Source organism: Leptodactylus fuscus, chromosome 5, assembly GCF_031893055.1.
Source record: "Leptodactylus fuscus isolate aLepFus1 chromosome 5, aLepFus1.hap2, whole genome shotgun sequence".
NCBI lineage: Eukaryota > Metazoa > Chordata > Amphibia > Anura > Leptodactylidae > Leptodactylus > Leptodactylus fuscus.
Window position 1 is genome coordinate 11,051,667 of NC_134269.1, and position 22,142 is coordinate 11,073,808.

The 22,142-nt window shown below is 42.4% G+C and overlaps 2 protein-coding genes across 2 annotated transcripts; both read right to left on the minus strand.

Moving 5' to 3' along the window:
* LOC142204415 (extracellular calcium-sensing receptor-like) lies at positions 1–6,557 on the minus strand. Its single transcript, XM_075275727.1, has 6 exons — positions 6,331–6,557; positions 5,279–5,570; positions 3,735–4,568; positions 3,389–3,616; positions 2,660–2,777; positions 1–905 (listed from the first exon to the last, which is right to left on the minus strand). Exons 1-6 carry the CDS (start codon positions 6,555–6,557, stop codon positions 1–3), a joined length of 2,604 nt encoding a protein of 867 aa, XP_075131828.1.
* A 2,606-nt stretch (positions 6,558–9,163) lies between these two features.
* LOC142204416 (extracellular calcium-sensing receptor-like) lies at positions 9,164–18,175 on the minus strand. The gene is made up of 8 exons (XM_075275728.1): positions 18,158–18,175; positions 15,758–15,861; positions 15,581–15,715; positions 14,743–15,034; positions 12,546–13,367; positions 10,689–10,916; positions 10,175–10,298; positions 9,164–10,077 (listed from the first exon to the last, which is right to left on the minus strand). Exons 1-8 carry the CDS (start codon positions 18,173–18,175, stop codon positions 9,164–9,166), a joined length of 2,637 nt encoding a protein of 878 aa, XP_075131829.1.
* Between the last annotated feature and the right edge of the window lie 3,967 nt (positions 18,176–22,142).

The window sequence follows — 22,142 nt, forward strand, 5'->3', positions numbered from 1 at the left end:
CTATTTTTTTATGATGAAACTTCTTACAACATGTTCTCTGGAGTTCATCTCAGGCCTAAATAATATGAGGAAACACTTTGGAAAGAACATACAGATGACCAAAGCCCAACTGGAGGCCAAGATGGCAAAGATCTCCATAGCCACTGTGTACTTGCCCTGGGCACTGAGAGAGGCTGGGATATAAGATATCCAGACACTGAGGAAGGCCAGCATACTGAATGTAATAAACTGGGCTTCATTGAAGCTATTGGGAAGTGTTCGAGCCAGGAAAGCCACCATAAAACTTATGGTGGCCAGAAGGAAGAGATAACCCAACATGATCCAGAAGGCAAATGAAGATCCTTCATTACACTCCACAATAATTATTCCAGGTTTTGACTGTGTGTTATGTTGAGGGAATGGAGGAGTAAGAGACAACCAGACAATACACAAAAGAAGTTGCAAAAAGGAACAATGAAAAATAACCAGATACGAGATCAAAGGATTGGTCCATTTCCACAGATCTGGCTTGGTGGCCATGAAAGCTAAAATCACAATGATTGTCTTGGCCAATACACAAGAGACGCAAAGAGCAAAAGTCATCCCAAATGTCACCTGTCGAAGGAGACATGTCTTAGGTTTGGGATAACCAATGAACATCAGAGGACAAAGAAAACACAGGGATAGAGATACCAAGAGGAGACAACTGATATAGTAATTATTGGCTTTGACCAGAGGGGTGCTCTTGTGTCGTATAAACAACTTCATGATGGTAATGGGGGCCAAGAAGGAGCCAAGACTGATGGCAGTAAGCGTTGTCCCCAATGAGTCTTCGTAGGAAAGATATTCTATGGTTTTCGGCAGACATTGTGAGTTTTCTGAATTTGGCCACTCATCCCATGGACACTTCAGGCAAGCGACAGAATCTAAAAAAAAGTTTTAAGACGCCATTAACTGCCAAAGTTATCAGAAAATAGTTAACAAAAGAGAGACATTTATAAAACGGGTTCAAAGTAGAAAAGTTCCCCACAAGGAGCAATTGTTTGGCATTCATCTCCATAATGTCTAGTTGTCACGGGCACCTAGTCCACGGATGTCTGGATCATATCGGGCAATGTCTCTTAATAGGAAGAAACTGGTACTGGGACTGATTAGACTATGCATGCCCTTCTAAGAAACATGATAATATAGCTCAGAGAAATACTTCTTTCTCTAGTTTCCCATGGATATGCAAATAAGACCTCATTGGTGTAAAAGAGGAATTTGCTGTCTTCCAATAGGTGGTGCTAGGAGCAAATTCCTCTTAAACTTCAATGAAGTCTTATTTGTATCTGTATATACTCAAGTATAAGCCGACCCGAAGATAAGCCGAGGCCCCTAATTTTTAGCACAAAAAAACTGAAAAAACTTGTTGACTCGAGTATAAGCCTAGTGTGGAAATCCACCATTGCAGATAAAAAGTCTGGTCATGTGCATTACAGCTTATGCTAGGTTCACACCTGCGTTCAGCTGTCCGTTCTGTGGTTTCCGTCTTCTGCATGCCAGAAGACGGAAACCACAGACCGGGTCTGGCCGTGAGCGGCGTTGAGCGTTTTATGCTCTCTGCCGTGAAACCGTTTTTTTTAAAATCCGGACACAAAGTACTGCATGTCCGGCTCTGTGTCCGGATTATAAAACCCGGTTTCGTGGCGGAGAGCATAAAACGCTCACCACCGCTCACGGCCGGACATCTCTCTCACCCATTCAAATGAATGGGTGAGAAAGACTCCTGCAGGTTTCCGTCTCCTGCTCTGTTTTATGCAAGAAACGGAAACCTGCAGTACGGAGAGGAGAACGCAGATGTGAACAAGCCCTTAGTAACTCCATGTGCCTCATAGTAATAGCAGTTAACCTCATCATGTCCCTCACATTAACCCCCTGTGTGCCTCACATAAGAGTTACTGATATGTGGGACATATGGAGGTAATAATTAGGTATCTTCATAATTAAGGTCCTTTATTAGTACCCCCATGTGTCTCACATATTAGTAAGCCTTATATGGGGAACACAGGGGTTAATATGAGGGGTTAACTGCTTAGTAATGTGAGGCACATGGAGTTATTGAAACCCAAATGCCTGACATTAATAGGAATAGTAACCCCAGCAGGTACCTGTGTGTTACTTTCTCTTTACTGTAGCTTCCTCTCCTCGATATGACAGACATCTTCTATAAGACACAATGAATCCTGCACATAATGGCCACTGACTTATCTGCAGATGTGTTAGGATTGTGCAGTAGCTGCGGCCATGATATGGGCGTCGCTGCCTGTTCCTCTGCACGGTCCAGGATTGCAAGGGTTAACCTGTCCTGCAACAGTCGGGCGTGGTCGACTGTTTGACCAACATAGGTGTCGACCAATGGACGCTCGGGCATGGGCAGCTGGGCTATTTGCTTGTGACCGCCCCTTGCCTATATAAGGGGGCTGGTCTGGACACCCGGCGCTCTAAGATCAAATCGCAAAACCTAATTGGTGTGTGTGTGTGTGTGTGCGTGCGTGCGTGCGTGCGCACGTGCACGCGCGTGCGCATGGTTGCCAGCCTCAAGAAATGTTAGTTGGCCTAGCTAGCAATATTCCCCCAGTGATAGCAATGCTAGTTGGGCAGCATGCTGCCTTATGTGTTTTGGCTCATCACAATTCACCTGTTTGATTGGAGATTTCTCCGGGTGCACAAGGGACACACTCATAGCAGCAGATGGGTTGGCCTATCTTAGCAACTGTCCTGAAGCCAGGTGGACAACTCTCACTGCATCGGGAGACCTAAGAGACAGAAAAGCTTAATGTACAATAACTTGGTTACCTGCTATTGGGATCATTGTAGGTATGGTTAAATATAGCTTTAGTGAGCTGTTACATGCACTGGCCATTGGCCCTAATAGTGAGGTCAACGACGTTGGCACATCTAAGGTATTAGACCTGAATCCTATTGATATTCAATGATCTATTTACAGAACTACACATATACAAATCTGTTGTTTGGGAACCATGAAGGATCCATGGTGATGACCAGATTACAGGCCTATGTTGAAATATAGCATTCATATTCCAGCATGGACCGATATGATACCTCCATGAGTCTTGGATATTAAAGAAGCATGTGGTATATTCCAATACTTATTCAGTATGGAGTCTCTTACTAATTCTGGCACATCTGAAAATATTAAGACCAACCCTCAATGTGTCACATAGATGTAGTGCATATGAGAACTCTTAGAAGGTTCCACCATGGTCTAAGTTGACAATCATGAAAAAAAAAGACCTCTGTACCAGGTAAAAAAAACATTTGTTAAAATTACCATATAATAGGCTTGAATGCAAGTTGTATTTTTGTAATTTTTTGGATATGTTTCTTTCGTCATGCAATATTTTACCTGATGATCTCGTATGGCCCACTGGATGGAACTTGTGTTAACAGTAAACATTTCTCCGGAGGAAGATACTGTGTCATAGCTGCCGATCCTGACTTGGTGTAAGGTTCCTTCTGCAGTCAGCTGCCAGTTCACAATGTCATAAACCGCAGGCGGATCTCCATTTTCATCAAAATAAAGTTCTCTGCCACTGTTGAGTCGGAATCTCACCCTTTTCATGTAGTGTAAGAGCTGTAAGGTAGAACAGAGTGGAACATACATGGATGATCCAAAGCCTATGGGACCATAGGAGAGTACCATTGTTTTGTACATCTTGGTTAACAGGTAGGTGACTAATAAAAAAAATTACCTGCCAAGGCATAACATTCTGTTCATCTGCACAACTTGACATCGAAAATGGACCATTCCCATGAGGACACCTTTTAAGAGCCTCCAAAGCATTGGCCACCACATGTACGGCAGTGTAGGCATTATATGAAGATCTCAAGCTGGACACATCGTTGTAGCTGTTCTGGATGTTTTGTAAGTCTTCGTTCCCTGTGCATTGCTTCAACATCAGGTCGCGCTGTGTATGTGAATTTGTGAAGTCATGGACATATGTACAATTAAATGTTTGCTCCCAAAATATCTTTGCCCAATCTTCTCCAAAAGAAACAGAAGGATGGACCTTGTTGAGAAATTCCTTCAATCCAAGAAGTGTTCCACTAGAAAAGGCAAAGCCAATGGTGCCATGGAGAAGTTCTGAAAATTTTGTAGTAGAAAAGATTTTGGTCGTAGACCATGCATCACTGGCAATAAGAATCTTCTTCGAGACATTCTGTCTTAACCATTCATTCAAAACAGGCATCAAATCTGCGTCATTGCAGAAAACCACCACAACTTTGGAGGTTGACCTCTTAATGACTTTCACAATGTTTGGAGCGTTACGATCTGGTTGACTCATTAGAATATTCTCAGTGTACTCCACGCAAGCCCCGGCCTTTATTAGTTCTTGCTTGACCAGCTGGATTCCATATTGTCCATAATCATTGTCTGCAGCCAGCAGTCCCACCCAAGACCACCCATAATACAATACAAGACGAGCAAGGCCATGAGACTGGAATGTATCACTCGGGACAATCCTGAAGAAGGAAGGGAATTTCTTCCGATCACTCAGAAGAGGACTGGTGGAGAACTGGCTGATCTGTTAAGTAAAGTAAAGTTACTCAGAGTTGAGTTTAAGGTTTCTATGAAAAAATATGATACATTTGTGAAAAAAAAAATTGCTTCAAAAAATTTAATTAAATGCAATGTGCACTGATGTTTCTCAGAGGTTTCTGTAAGAGACCAAGGCTAAGGCCACATATAGCAACATGAAATTCCATTGCAAAAACCACCAGAAATTTGGTGATTTTTGTTGCTGCTCACAGCAGTATTACAGGATTTAACCATTGCATAGGGAAGATTGAAATCCATACGTATAAGTCACAGTAAAGTATGGATTTTCTATGAAACACATGGGTTGGATTTACTTAATTCCCATTAACTAGGATTCTAGGTGGCTATTCTGCAGAAATTCTGCCTAGTGTGTCCCTATCCTGAAGGATGCCTGTGATCAGTGGGGGTTCAAGCAGTCTGAAAACAAAGCACATTGTATAATGGGTGTGCTTGGCATCCCTTAAATGGGACTGAGCTGGGAATAGGCTTTGGACTTTACTCAACATAGTTGACCATGAAACCATTTTATCCATTTTGTTATTCGTCATGGGAAAATATGATAGTAAATATCCTAATATTTTGGCCATGGAGCTAACCATCTCTAAAACTACACCTAGCTAGGTAATACACGAATGATTTACGAATTTCAAATCCCATATTCTATCATTATTTGTCAACATTTTGTGGTCATTTTACCTGTGGGTGTCTAGTGAGTCCCAGAATATGAGCCATGGCTATTGAATTGGTTGAGTGAGAGGCTCCAAGAACTGCAGTCAATGGAGACCCCAAAAAACATTGATAGTTAGGGATGGCTGATTCAAGACCGGTCAAGACTTGTAGTGTTCCTTGTAAGTCCAGATGGGGTGAATCACAAGAATCATACACTTGTAGTCCTAAAGTCATGTTAGGTAGAAGGTTGGGGTCATTGTTGATCTCCTCCATAGCAAACACTGAGGCTTGAAGCATCTGATAATTTTCTAGGTGGAACCTTAATAAATGACAATGGTCAGATACTATAGGTGACAGCATGCAAAATGGCAACTTTTAGTAACATGATCAATAAGTTTGGTAAAAGTCCATCAAGTCCAACCTATAAACCTACCAAAGGTGCATTTGTGATGACCTCACCTGGCTAAGCAACACTTCATATATACATCTATGATCAATATAGCCAGGGATGGAACAGAAGCCTTAGAAAAAATCTACAAATTGGCTCCGTGTAGAGGGGTTAAATTGGCAGAAAACAGAGCTAACATAAGTAGGTGTGTAAGAGAGTGGTTTGGATAAAATGCCTTCAAACATGAATCCCATGAGCTACCATCATGTCGTATTCAAGAATACGAGATCAAAATAATATATGTATCCCCAAGAACTTATTTCACTTTTTCAAGTCCCCTCAACCTCCTTGAAACTCACCAGACACCAAATCTTGAGGGCTACAAGAAACTTCTTGAGGGATGGAATATCCCACTTGCATGTTAGGGATGGCTGGAGGTCAGTGTTGGTCACTGGGCATAGAAAGTAAAGTGCTTATCTTGATTTATACCTAATACACATGACTTCTATGTGGCGAAGGGTCAGAATGAGAAGACACTGACAAGTCACTGGACCAGCTATTGGCCAGAGTTCAAGCTCACTGGAATCTCCCTTGTTACCCCTTAATACAGATCTACCACTTAGTTGAATGGAGTCTCCTTGGACCATAGAACTATCCATGGCACAATTCTTACAGTTCTCATAGTACTTACATGGTACAGAAGGTTTTAGATGGTTTCTCAGTAAAAGAAATCTGTTGATATGTTTTGTCTAGATGAAGCGGTAAGACAAGTCCCATCATTGCCTCTCCAGGTAACGTGCTTCCACGTAGATCTAAGGAGTCTAATCTGCATTTTGGGTCATTCAGTTTTTCAGAATAAAAAGCCTGAGTAAAGCAGAAGAGAACCTGGATCCACATTGCTGAAGAAGTGCCCACCATCTTGTTTTATTAGAAAATGAGACATTCAGGTGTTAGAAAGTAAAACTTTGGATATATGAACAGAAAATGTGACTTTTACAATGGTCTCACATCCGGAAACCAGCCTCAACACCTGAACCCTCGTGGTTCTACCAAACATATGGTTCTAGGGTCACCTGAGGGGTACAGGTGTGGGTAAGCAATTGCATGGAACGTATGTGCTGACACATAGCAGTAGGTATTGCCTTGACTTGTCCTTCTTGAACTTATGTCTATCGTCCCTATTTATAATGCTGGGGGTGTAATTATAACATTAACCCCGTCTATACAGACTGAACCATAACACATTCTCATCATTTAGAATCCTCACTTGTATCTAATCTTCATGGGTTAAGATAAACCGAGTCCCTTAACTAGATGGCAAATTCTCTTGGTGTCTCCCTGGAGAGCCATCATCTTCATTACGTTCTCCGGAGGGAGATCTCACTTCTTCACATACCATTATAGACATACAATACAGTACATGCTTCATTTTTCTCAGTGAAATTCATAAAGTCAGATTACAATTATTGAGTAATTTGATTTTTGAATTTTTTAAGTTTTTTTCTCATAAAGACATTTTTTAATCCGCTCTATAAGGAATATTATTAACTTTATAGATTTATATAGGAGGATGTTCTGTATAAATAAGTGAATCCAGATTAGTCCAGGGGCAGATTTAGAGTCTATAAAGTTTTGTATAAATCTACTATTGTATTCACACAAATGTCAAAACCATCCATGTGATGGCCATATTTGTAACGGAAGTCACATGGCCATTTTTAAAATGCATTGATTTCAATGTGTCTATTCACATGTCTGTTTTTTTGGTGATACGTTTTAACAGACCATCCAAAAATAAAACTTGGATATTAGTTCGGCGAAAGTGCCAATTTCGGTTTGGCCAATCAGCTAGTATGTACGATGTCTTCCCAACTCTCTTCCAGAGGCAAATGGCGAGGATCGGACCTATGGATTTCAACTGCTCTTTTCTTCTGTTCACAGTGAGATCTTCTCTATGCATGCACTGGTCCGCCAATCTGAGTATACATGGGTATAGGGAAGATGGGATAGATAAAGTAGCTATTGGCCAAGAAAGTGTTTCACTATCTCTTGTGTATGGACAGCTTAAGACTATGGTGATATAGCAGGTGATCTTTCACAAACTCCTTTCCACTATTCGACAATTTACTTAAGATCGTCATGGGCTGATACAATCTATTTCATTGTTTGATAACATCAATGAGCATATTTTTATTGTGATCATGGACCATACCAAGATTACAAAGGAGTTTCTTTCATAGCTCTTCTACTCTTCAATTACTCCAATTTTATGCACAATCTTGGGACCCTTTTTGGACATTTTTTATTTTCTGATTGTAGATTCTTTTTATTCTATTTTCTGTACATATTTGTCGGGGCGGCCATCTTGGTCGGCTTCTTTTCACACCATTCAGTAATGTGCCTCACAAGACAGTCATGGCCATAGGTAGTAATAGATTTGGGTCAAGTGAATGAGGTCTATGAGAAAATTTTTTAGACACGCTCTGTGCAGCGAGAGGAGTAGATAAGCTGTGACATCATCTGTTATCAGTAATGGATGCAATGATGTAACCCATATTATCTATAGAGGTGTTATCTTTAATCTTAATAACATCTGTAATATATGATGTGTAAAGAGAGCCTTTAAAGAATTGGCAAGTATCCGTATATTATTAGGCTTAGTGGCCAGAGCAACAATTGCATAAATTAGCACGTTAAAAAAAAAAAAAAAAAAAAAAAAAAATTATATATATATATATATATATATATATATATATATATATATATATATATATATATATAGAACTAATATAGGAAAATAGAAAATGGAAAAAAAAATATATATCAACAAAAAATCTTAATGGATGACAAACTCCCTTTAATGATGATCAGCTCTCCTGTCTTAACTAGCACTTATTTGCTTTAAAGTTGTCTTCGAACCCCCCCTCCACCCCACCCCACCCCACCCCACCAAAAAAAAATTAAAATGACTGGGTCCCAAGAAGTGATTAAAATATAAAATTAAGAGATATTCAACTTTACGCTGCCAAAACCTCTGCCACGATGACATGTCCAACTACAACATATCATGTGACCATTGACATCATTAGGCCATTAGGGTGACCATTGACATCATCACTGGCGAGCATTGAAACCAACATTGACTTCAAGGGGTGTCAAAAGTTTCCCTGAACATCTGTGCAGGGGTTGGTTGTCAGCCCCCCACCAATCAGATATTTATGGCCTATTCAAAGGGTAGGCCACAAATAAAAATTCCTGGACAACCCCTTAAAGTCTTTTAAGGGAAAATGGGAATCATTAGGCCTCCATTGTCTGAGAAAGGATAAAAAAAAGTAGATAAGAAATTATATTAGTTGTAAAATGATCAAACACAACTTTTCAAATACGACAAATAAAAATAGAGAGAGCAATGATGAAGAGTCTTCAGGTCGAAAATCATCAATAATTTATTACATGACGCAAAATTTATTTATTTTTTATATAAAACACTAAAAACAGGAGTAGACCTAAAAAATTACCGGTTGTCAATGACTCAGATTTTTCTGTTTTGCCATTATTTTCTCTCTTGAGTTCATGTCAGGTCTGAATACAATAATAAAACATTTGGGAAGGAACATACAAATAACCAGACCCCAAGATGATGATTGGATAGCAAAAATTTCCATGGCCACCATATATTTTCCTCGGGAACTAAGAGTGGCCGGGATGTAGGACAACCACACAGTGAGGAAAGCCAACATACTGAATGTGATATACTTGGCCTCATTGAAATTGTCTGGTAGTCTTCTGGCCAAGAAGGCAACAGTGAAGCTTATGAAGGCAAGGAGACCAAGGTAGCCAAGCATGCTCCAAAAAGCCATAGATGAACCTTCATTGCACTGAATGACTAGGACCGCCAAATTACTTTCTGATTTGACTTCTAGGAAGGGAGGAGACAATGTCAACCACATAATGCAAAGAAAGATCTGTATTAGAACACATAAAATGACTATGAGGTATGATACACGAGGACTAGTCCATTTCCTCAGTTCACTACCTGGTCTGGTGGCCTTAAAAGCTATGACGACCATAACAGTTTTGGCCAAGATGCACGAGACACAAAGTGCAAACACAACACCGAAAGTCACTTGTCTTAACAGACAGTTCTCAAACTGGGGGTAACCAATAAAAACTAAAGAGCACAGAAAGCAGAGAGACAATGACAACAAGAGAAGACAACTTAGGGAGTAGTTATTGGCCCGGACAATGGGTGTTGATCTATAGTGAATAAAAAGTCCAAAGATCACCACAGGAACCAACGATGAAGAAAGGCTTGTCGCTGTTAAGGTAATGCCTAGAGGATCTTCATGCGAGAGGAATTCTTCGGTCTTTGGAACGCAATGATCTTGGGTTGGATTTGGCCACAGATCCCATGGGCATTTTGTACATTGGAGAGAATCTATAAAAAAAAAAGTTTAAAGAGAAAATGTTAAACTTTCTATGATGTGAGGTCAATGGACTGACAGTCATTTTATGAGCCAAATATTTTTTTTTACCGGTTTGGTTGGATATCTCTCCATGAGGACATTGAATACACTGGAAACAGCACAAAGGTTTGTCTCTTCTGGCCGCTTTCCTGAAGCCTGGAGGACAGCTAGGACTGCAAACCGAAAGAGGTACCTTGAAGGATTTTTAAGAAAGATTTTTAAGTATTGACTAAAAGAAGACGAACATCTCCGAATACTAAAATCTGATTTTCTTGGTTGCTCTGGATCATCTAGTGGATGGTGGGGGCAATACAACTCTTTGACTGGAAGCTCTCAAAGTTTCTGGCATGGAAGGGCTTTTCCCACCATGTACATATAAGTCATGTGCCTAGGGCTCTTTGGTTACTGATGGCTTTCCATGACGGATACAGTAGCCAACTATATGGTTTCCTGATAACACTGGCCATATATTCCTGATATAAAATTACTCTTCAGGTAGATGACGTTAGCTTTCTAGAAGTTCTCTATTTCCTGCTGAAAGCCCTAGATGAAACGTTTGCAAAGTATTTCCATACAAGCTCACCCCATGGCCCTGAGTTCCCCACTGGACATGACTGGAATTGATAGTGAAGACGTTTCCACTATTTCCACTGGTGTCGTAATTGCCCACTTTGACTTGCCGCATTTCTCCACCTGGGCCCAGCTGCCAGTTCACTATATCATATGATGCAGGTGGATCTCCATTCTCATTGAAAAAGAGTTGTCTGCCACTGGACAAGATCAGACGTATCTTCTTCATATAGTGCAATAACTGTGGGAAGATGAGAAGGTTGAATAAGTTTAACCCTGTAATCCCCATTGTGCCCATGTCACCTATCAGGCCTATGTATATACCACTATGGCAGATTATATAGTGTGGAGGGGACATTGTTGGATGATATACTATGTGGAGGGGCCACTATGGAACATTATACTGTATGGAGGGTTACTATGGGACATTATGGTGCATGGAAGCGCTACTGTGCGGAGGGACCACCGTGGAACATTATAATGTTTGGAGGGGCCACTATCACACATTGTAGTGTGTGCAGGGGCTATTATGGGACATTATAGTATATGGAGGGACTTCTATGGTACATTATACTGTCACAGGCACATTTTGGTGAGTATAAATGTTTTTATTTTATCATATTCCCTGGGCTTCCATCTATTATACTCTGTGGTCTGAAGAGTATGATAATTTTACTTCAAGTTCTATCCAAACATGTTTGGACCGAAATGAACCAGGGGATCGATTTGTCCTAACACATGGCTGAGGCCTGTGACTGAGCCACCGTTGGTCGCATCGGCACGATGTGTCATGACATCATGATGCTGATTCGCCTATGTCATAAGGTTGGAGGAATGTATAAACTAGGAACTGTAAGGGGCGTGGAGCTCTTATTCTGACCCATGTGTATCCAGAACCTCCCACGCTCGTATACAAGACTTCTCCCGAGCTGCACCACTTCTCTGGAATGCTCTACCCCGGACAATCAGATTAACTCCCAATTTCTACAGTTTCAAATGCAAACTAAAGACGCATCTTTTCAGACAAGCCTATCACAATGTCTAACGTAAACCCTTAACCCTCCTCTGTCCCCGCTCCCACATTTCCCCACATGATATGATGTCATCTCATGCTAACTTTATCTGTCCAAGCTCCATCCACATGTTAAAGGACACGACTGTCGACGGCTTATAAAGTCTTATGTTTATGTAATGACAGTCACCTCTATTACAAAAGTGTCTGACCTCTGCATAAGCAATGCCGCCCCTGCTACCTCTTGTGTCACCCCCTCTACCTCATAGATTGTAAGCTCTTGCGAGCAGGGCCCTCAGTCCCATTGTGTGAAATTATTTTCTTTGTAATGTATCTTTCTGTCTGTATTTGAACCCTACAAATTGTACAGTGCTGCGGAATATGTTGGTGCTATAGAAATAATTTTTTTTATTATTATTATTATTATTATTATTATTATTATTTTTATGATGCTCGGCCTGCTCAGGTCACCGCTGAGGCCCAGTCCCAGGCTTCTTGCACTGGGCCATGGTCACCTCCCCTGGGCCTCCAGCTGTTATTCTCCGGGTCTGAAAGGACCCTAGAGTATACAGTAATCTGGAGGCCATTTTAGTTTGGCTGAGACAAAACTCCATTTGGAACATTTGGGAGGAACCTGGTGTGTTACGAGCTGATTCACCTATGTCATAAGGTTGGAGGAATGTATAAACTAGGAACTGTAAGGAGAGTGGAGCTCTTATTTTGACCCATGTGTATCCATGAATTTCCATATAATTTATTAGGAATAAAAATAACATCTATGTATATGAGGACCATTTTACAACAGTCATGTTGGTGAGATCGTTTTCAAAAAATTTCTTTTATTGAGCTTTCACTAACCTGCCAAGGCTCAAAGTTCTTAAGATCGGCACATATTCCATTGAGAAAAGGTCCATCTCCCTTCTTGCATTTACCTAAATCATGCAAAGCTTTTCCTACAACATGAACCGCTGTATAAATATTGTATGTGACTCTCAGACTAGAAATGTCATTGTAGCTGTTCTGGACACTCTCAAGCCTTTCCTGGCCGGTACATTCTTTCATCGATGCGTTTCTAGAGATGTACTGGTCTTCAAATTTGCAGTCAAAAACTTCTTCCCAGAAAATTTTTATCAATTGTCTTCCCACGATCATGGATGGATTGATCCTGTTGAGAAACTCTCCAAATCCTGGCATGCTCCCACTATGGAGTGCAAAACCAATTGTCCCAAAAAGAAGTTTTGAATACTTACTTATTGACAAGAGAGCTGAGGTAGCCCAAGCTTCGCTGGCAATCCATACTTTCCCTGTGATGTTCTGCCTCAACATCTCATCCAGTACATAGGCTAAGTCTATATCAGTAGAGAAGATGACCACCGCTGTGGCTGATGACTCCTTAACCACTCGAGTGATATGTGGGGCATTTCGATTTTCTTGGCTGGAGATGATGGTCTCTGTGAAGGCCACACAAGCACCGGCTTTTATGATATCCCTCTTGATCATTTGGATACCTTGTTGTCCATAATCATCATCAATGGCCACAAGACCAATCCAGGTCCAACCAAACTGCAACACCAGCTGTGCTAAACCCTGAGACTGGAAGGCGTCACTGGGGACTGTTCTAAAGAACGAGGGGAACTGAATGCGGTTACTGAGGAGAGAGCTTGTGGAAAAGTGACTGATCTGTTGGGAAATGAAATAATATCCTTTAGTGAGAAATATGATTCAGAAATATTGGTAACTCATGAAGGGACATTTGAGAAGAGGCTTAAATGATCAATAACTTTGGATTAAGGATTAGGAGCGGGATGCCGCGCGGAGAACTCATACGGCGGAAAATGTTTCCTTATGAACCTAATAGAGTATATTCTCCTTTGCTTACTGTGAACCGCATATGACAGTCTGCACCCACCAGTTCTGGGAAAGCTGCTGAGGCCATCAAAGGTTGACCTGGCCTGTAATGGATACTGTGCATATAATTATACCTCCGCTGGATCTCGAAATGTCAAAAATAGGGAGTATATATTTATACATAGAACATGGTGTTCAGTGCCGGACCGAGGTTTTTTGAGCTCACTTTGTAAAATAATTCTGAAGGCCAACCCACCACCAACCTCTAGGAAATAGGCAACTGTACCCTTAAATTTTTGGATGTCTTCTGCTGGATCATTATTGTGTTAGAACCTGTGTGTTATAGTCAGCAGGTTATTTAAAAAAAAAAAAAAAAAACAATAACCTGCGGAGCCCAACTGGGCTCTGAACTGCACCCTGCTGTGAACAAGGCCCGAGAGTTAATGTCACTCCTGAGCTACAACACCATCTGGGTAAACACAGTAACTTAAAGATAAGATCGCTGCAGGAAAGAAGCAGCCAGAAATGAATTATAAAGTCTTGCAGTTACTCCACTGCAAGACAAACACAAACCATGACCGTGTGCTGCCAGTAGCTTACTGGGCCGTACCCACTACAGGTATCAGCCTGCCTAAGGTAGGAGATTCCCTCAATACTAACTAAGGGAAGGGATACCCTCAATTTTAAATAAAGGGTCGATATTCTCACTACCTACCTAACTAGGCAGCTAGCTGCCAAAACTAAAGTCTTGCACAGACATGGACCATATGGAATTTGAGACTAGAGCACCGGGCTTCCCAAACCTGGCTCCTTAAATGGAGGGAAGGCGGGCCCGAACAGCCAGCCCAGGTGCCCAAGCCAGGGGCTCAAAGACTCACACCCTTGTCAGTCAGGAACCCGGCCATGCCTATGGGTTGCAAGGGAATTAACTCCTACTATGCTGAACTGAGCAGTGACATCGGAACAGGCTGTGACCCTAATCCCTTGGCCGCACCTGCCGCACAGTCCTAACACTGTGCCCTTGGGAGGATCCTCTGGTATTCTGGTGGACCAGTCTGACACTAATGGTGTCAATGAATACTACTCCTGATTCAGGTCCAAAAGGCCAAGAGAAGCTAGGAGGTCCTTGCACCTTAGCAGATGATGAAATACAACTTAATTTAACCATTATGAGGACACTTAGTGATATAGATACCCCAGTACTTACTTGTGGATACCTGTATAGCCCCAGTATTTGAGCTAGTAACATTGTGTAGGTAGATATGGAATGTCCAATCACTGCGGCCAGACGGGTGTCCATCTCACACCGATAATTAGGCAGAGGTCTTCTATATCCACTCAGCAGCTGTAGGATTCCTGATACTGCTCTCTGGAGGACTGTACAAGAATCAAAAATCTGGAATCCTAAAGTGATATTCAGCAAGAAACCTGGAGTTTTGTTAATTTCCTCCACAGCGAAATGCACGGCTTGGACACATTGGTAGTTCTCTAATCTGAAGCTGAGGACAATATGGTCAAAAAGTTAATATTCCCTCAAGATCATACTTGCTTTCTTTTGACCAATAACATCAGTTGAGATTTCATAAGTTACATAAGCAACACTCAGGATTTTTTTTTACAATTTGTCTGCCTATTTTTGAACGTGGCCCCTGACGCAAACACTGCTCTGTCTTCACCTCATCAAAGCCCAAAATTAATAGACCCCGTCCCCTTAGTCCTCAAAGTAAATTCAGACTCTAGACACCAACAAATAAACTCTATATACAGACTCTATGTACAAAAAAGACGGTAGTGAACCCCCAATACGTTCAGACCACTGAGCACAAAAACATACAAATCTATAGGCTACGATCAGATCCTATCATAACTACAGACCCCACACCAGATCCCTTAAACAAACACAGACTCCGTAAACTATTACAGTCTCAAGACTAAATTCCCTAAATAAATTCAGAACCCAGACTAGATACCCTAAGTACAGCCCCCAGACCAAACCTCCTAAAACTAATAAGGCATTACAACCATAGATAAGAGACAATCCTTACGTCTTACACATGGCCGGAACTGGACTTTCGTTGTAATTTATCTTGGTGTATATTTTGTCCACATAGACCGGCACAACCACCCCGATTATTATATCTCCATCCAAGGACATGCTCGGGAGCTCGCTGCTGGTCAATCTGCAACCATAATCAATGCAACCACAGAAGTGTAAGACATACAGCATGAAGAGAAGCCACATCTTCTGTAAAAACAAAGAACCAAATATTGATCGGGTCATAAGCGGAGAAGATTTTGCATAATTTTCAGTAGTAAAACCAGGACCCTGGAAAACAATAGTAAGAATTTATGTATCTTAAGGGCTGGACAATGGATCATATAGTGCTTTGTGGTTATCCTAGACCGTTATGGTGGCTCAACATACAGTATTAGACATTATAGACCTATACCCTCCCCCAAGGGGCGGCCGCACATAGACAAATATGTCAATGATGCACACAGCTGATACGAATGTCCACCCAAGAGGGCAGATAAGGAAGGACATACTGTATCTGTATGGAGATCTATCTTCTCAACAAAAAACCTGCATACTTTCCAACCACCATAGATCTACTTGCCAACTGTCTTGGCACTTTGGACATTTTCTGGTAATCTCCACCCCAAGAAGGGGCAAGGTTAATAATACTATATGTGTTCACACCCAAGGAAGGTAGATGAGTGGATATGAGCGAGCGGGTCCATCCATAAACATTGTTCCACATGATGAATCTTTGCTGGATGAGCACTGTTGGTCCTGAAGGCCATCCCATGTCAGCTAATCCAGGAGCCAACCTCCATGGCCTTAGGGTTTATTCACTTGCCCCATTCATGATGTACTGTGATTTTTATAGATACGCATGACGTGACTATAGATCACTGGGTTTCTCAAATAATGTAAGTGAGTGAGGTTGCATTGGGATCCAAAAGTTGCTGCACCTACAGTTCTCAGCCATATAAAGCAATGATAGGGAACCAGCGTTTTCTTCTTGATTAAAAACTTCTTTATGAAACCAACATATTAAAACTATCAGCAGGGATGGTTAGATATGAATGGTGAAAAACATGATGGTAGTAATTGCCACTGGCTAAAGTTTTCCTATAAGGACACATTCCTTGGCCAGAGGAAGTTTTTGGAGGTCCGGGCGCTCATTTCTTCTTTGAGGGACGTCAGTTTTTCTAATTTTTTTCTGCAAATTGCATCTACTATGTTGGGCTATGTTTTCCCTTCCCTCTTCCCCACAATTTTTTCTTGACAATGATAGGGAATGCTTACACTGGTGTAGGACGCTTACACTGCTGGAGAGCGCTTACACCGGTGGAGGACGCTTACACTGATGGAGAGCGCTTACACCGGTGGAGGACGCTTACACTGATGGAGAGCGCTTACACCGGTGGAGGACGCTTACACTGATGGAAGAAGCTTACACTGGTGGAGGAAGCTTACACTAGTGGAGGATACTTACACTGGTGGGGGATACTTACACTGATTGAGGATGCTTACACAGGTGGAGGACGCTTATGCTAATGGAGGAAGCTTACACTGATGGAGGATACTTACACTGGTGAGGGATACTTACACTGGTGGAGGCGTGCGTACACTAATGGAAGACTCTTACACTGATGGAGGATGCTTAAACTGATGGAGGATGCTTACACTGGTGGAGGATACTTAGACTGATGGAGGAAGCTTAGACTGATGGAGGAAGCTTAGACTGATGGAGGAAGCTTAGACTGATGGAGGAAGCTTACACTGGTGGGGGATGCTTACACTGGTGGAGGACGCTTACGCTAATGGAGGAAGCTGACACTGATGGAGCATGCTTACACTGGTGAGGGATACTTACACTGGTGGAGGAGTGCTTACACTGATGGAAGACTCTTACACTGATGGAGGATGCTTACACTGGTGGAGGAGTGCTTACACTGATGGAAGACTCTTACACTGATGGAGGATGCTTACACTGGTGGAGGAGTGCTTACACTGATGGAAGACTCTTACACTGATGGAGGATGCTTACACTGGTGGAGGAGTGCTTACACTGATGGAAGACTCTTACACTGATGGAGGATGCTTACACTGGTGGAGGAGTGCTTACACTGATGGAAGACTCTTACACTGGTGGAGGATGCTTGTACTAATGGGGGAGGCTTACACTGAGAGAGGATGCTTACACTGGTGAAGGACGCTTGTACTTATGTGGAATACTAGCACTGATTGATGATGTGCTAGTGTGTCGAAACGCATTGCCATTGATCCAATAAAGAATTGACATTTACAGCAGCACATTTTTCATTCCCAGAATTTTTTGTTGTCTTCTGTACTGATGGATGATGCTTACACTGGTGGAGGACGCTTACACTGGTAGAGAATACATATATTAGCGGAGGAAGCTTGTATTGGTGGAGGATGGATAGCTTCTTACTTTTATATAGTAAAAGAAAATCAGAGGATTACATGGGAAAATATTCCTGTACCTATATTTCTGTCTACAGACAAACTCAGTCTGAGCCCATCAGTATTTTTTATATATGGCCTTATACATTATAATACACAACCTAACTGTACAGAATATTCCACTCACCTCAAACTTCTCCCCCATATTGCCCTATTACCCAAGCTCACTTTTTATATGTGAAGCTGTCACTTGTCCTGGGAATTGTGTAAGTAATTACATATCTCAGCCCTAGAAGATGAGACATTTCTCTCCAGAATCTTTCCCAGCAGAGATATTACCATCTTCAAATATGAAAGAGAAATGCATAATTATATTTAATGATATAATGAGACAATCTTCTGTGTGAGCCGAGGGATTGGCTCATGTCATAAGAGGATGCACTAATCTCTCTGACAGTCTAGGATCTATGATTATACATACGGTATACAGAGCTACCGCAATGTACCGGATATAACTTTCATTTTTCATCTGATGTTCTTATTAGAATTTATTCATGACTGTTACTTAGCAAAGCATTGCTTATTGATCGGCTGCCACAACGATACCTCGAGAATGCACCAGTCATTATACCTCTACCCTGTACTGGTCACTTCACTGATACCTCTAGCCTCTACCGATTAATATACAGTACAGACCAAAAGTTTGGACACCTTCTCATTCAAAGAGTTTTCTGTATTTTCATGACTATGACAATTGTAGATTCACACTGAAGGCGTCAAAACTCAGAAGTAACACATGTGGGATTATATACGTAACAAAAAAGTGTGACACAACTGACAATCTGTCTTATTCTCGGTTCTTCAGAGTAGCCACCTTTTGCTGTGATTCCTGCTTTTCACACTCTTGGCATTCTCTTTATGAGCTTCCAGAGGTAGTCACCTGAAATGGTCTTCCAACAGTTTTGAAGGAGTTCCCAGAGATGCCTAGCACTTGTTGGCCCTTTTGTCTTCACTCTGCGGTCCAGCTCATCCCAAACCCTCTCGATTGGGTTCAGGTCTGGTGACAATGGAGGCCAGGTCATCTGGCGTAGCCCCCCATCACTCTCCTTCTTGGTCAGATAGTCATTACACAGCCTGGAGGTGTTTGGGGTCATTGTCCTGTTGAAAAATAAATGATGGTCCAACTAAACGCAAACCAGATGAAATAGCATGCCGCTGCAAGATGCTGTGGTAGCCATGCTGGTTCAGTATGCCTTCAATTTTGAATACATTCCCAACAGTGTCACCAGCTTGGCCCCCCCACACCATCACACCTCCTCCTCCATGCTTCATGGTGGGAACCAGGCATGTAGAGTCCATCCATTCACCTTTTCTTCGTCGCACAAAGACTCGGTGGTTGGAACCAAAGATCTCAAATTTGGATCATCAGACCTTGGCACAGATTTCCACTGGTCTAATGTCCATTCCTTGTGGTCTCCTCTGCTTGTTGCCGGTCCTTAGCAGTGGTTTTCTAGCAGCTATTTTACCATGAAGGCCGGCTGCTGCACAAAGTCTCCTCTTAGCAGTTGTTGTAGAGATGTGTCTGCTGCTAGAACTCTGTGTGGCATTGACCTGCTCTCTAATCGGAGCTGCTGTTAACCTGCAATTTCTGAGGCTGGTGACTCGGTGTTACGGTTCTGTGTGTATATGTAAAAATAATAATAGTAAACACAACCAGCAACAACTGCTAAGCCGCAGAGCACTGCAGTGAGGTCCACAGGCTCAGATGGGCAGCCGTATGTCCTAATTATATACCACCAGTTGAACTGCACTGGCAGTGATGTTGTGCAACACAAATGCAAACAGGCGGCAACAGAGTCTCCCCAGTTAAACTACACTGGGGGAGCGTGCCAATGTATAGCAGTTGAGCAAGTGAAACTTTGACAGGAGCCCCTGCTATACGGCTGGAGAACCAGGCCTTAGCATGTGCTTCACTCTACTGCAAATGCACAAGGCTGCCAGGAGTTAGCTTCACTCCTGGTCAGTCAAAAAACAAACTCCTAAACCTACAAGGAGATACAAGGCAGTTGAGCTAGGAATGGGTTGACTGGTTCCAAAGGGCAGCGCCAAGGAATTCTAGCTGGATCCCTACTCAGCTCCTAGAATTGACTGGAACCTGGCCCTAACCTCCTGTCTCAACATATGTTAAGCAAAGTGTGAGCACCGGGCGGCGTCGGCTCACACTATTTAAAGGCTAGTCCCTGCCCAACAGGGGCGGTGGCATGACATCACCGATCATGCTCAGTATGGCCAAACTGGGACTTAGCCTCAGAGTGGACCCAAAATGTCTGAGCATGTTCAGTAGGGAGAGAATGGCACTTAGACTCCAGACATCTTGCTACACAACGCCGAGGGTGAGGTTCGGATTGGCCCGCAGGTGGCGCTGTGCGCCGTGATAGAACCCTGCGAGACCCGATCCTAACACTCGGATGAAATCCTCCGCAGCAGAGGTGACTCTTGGTCTTCCTTTCCTGGAGCAGTCCTCATGTGAGCCATTTCCTTTGTAGCGCTTGATGGTTTTTACAACTGCACTTGGGGAGACTTTCAAAGTTTCCCCAATTTTTCGGACTGACTGACCTTAATTTCTAAAAGTAATGATGGCCACTCATTTTTCTTTACTTAGCTGCTTTTTCTTGCCATAATACAAATTCTTACAGTCTATTCAGTAGGACTATCAGCTGTGTATCCACCTGACTTCTGCACAACACAACTGATCGTCCCAACCCCATTTATAAGGCAAGAAATCCCACTTATTAAACCTGACAGCATGGCACACCTGTGAAGTGAAAACCATCTCTGGTGACTACCTCTTCAAGCTCATCAAGAGAATGCCAAGACTGTGCAAAGCAGGAATCAAAGCAAAGGGTACCGAGAATTTAAGACAGATTTCCAGTTGTGGTCACACTTTTTTGTTATGTATATAATTCCACATGTGTTACTTCTGAGTTTTGACACCTTCAGTGTTAATCTGCAATTGTCACAGTGATGAAAATACAGAAAACTCTTTGAATGAGAAGGTGCGTCCAAACTTTTGGTCTGTGCTGTACTTATACCTCCACCCTGTACCAGTCACTACACTGTTACCTCCACCCTGTACTGGTCACTACACTGATACCTCCATCATGTACAATACAGACCAGCTCACAAATTCATCCTCCTCCTCCACTAGCATCACTGTTAAAAATAACATTTCTAATCACCCCTTTAAGGCTTACCTCAAGGGCCAAAGACAAAAACTCTGCTGCTGCAAGGCTCAACTCACCCCAAGGGCCAAAAACTAAAACTCTGCTGGTGCAAGGCTCAACTCACTAAAAGGGCCTAATACTCTGCTGGTGTAAGGTTCAACTCACTTAAAAGGGTCTGAAGCTAAGTTTGGGAGGATTCGCCCCAAGGGCCTGAAAAGTATATTTTGGAGGTCTCACCATATCACAAACATTTCCCATTGCCTATTCCATCTGTGGTTGTCATGGGCAATGAGGAAGCTGACTTTGTGGAGTCCTTAGGTTTTGTAGATGGAACTCCATCAAAGGTCTCTGCTGCTCACTCACCCTGCTCAACAGGTGGTATGTCGAGTTCCAACGTGTGGTGACATCACACAACAGCCAGTGTTCAGGCAGATGGTGGCATTGCTGGAGGGTACATAGGCTAGCAGCAGCTTCTATAGACTTACGAAAGTGGGTGCACAAGCGCCGCATTTTCACCAGTAACTCAGGCACATTGAGGTACATTTTTAAAAACCTTTGCACCACCAAGTTGAAAACATGGGCCAGGCATGGAAGGTAGCAGCTCTGGCAAGCTCCAGAGCTGCTACCAGGTTCTGGCCATTATTAGAGATGAGTGAACACTAAAATGTTCGAGGTTCGAAATCCGATTCGAACAGCCGCTCACTGTTCGAGTGTTCGAACGGGTTTCGAACCCCATTATAGTCTATGGGGAACATATACTCATTAAGGGGGAAACTCAAATCCGTCTCTGCAGGGTCACGAAGTCCACTATGACACCACAGGAAATGATGCCAACACCCTGGAATGCAACTGGGACAGCAGGGGAAGCATGTCTGGGGGCATCGAACACACCAAAGACCCTCTATTACCCCAACATCACAGCCTAACAACTACACACTTTCCACATTC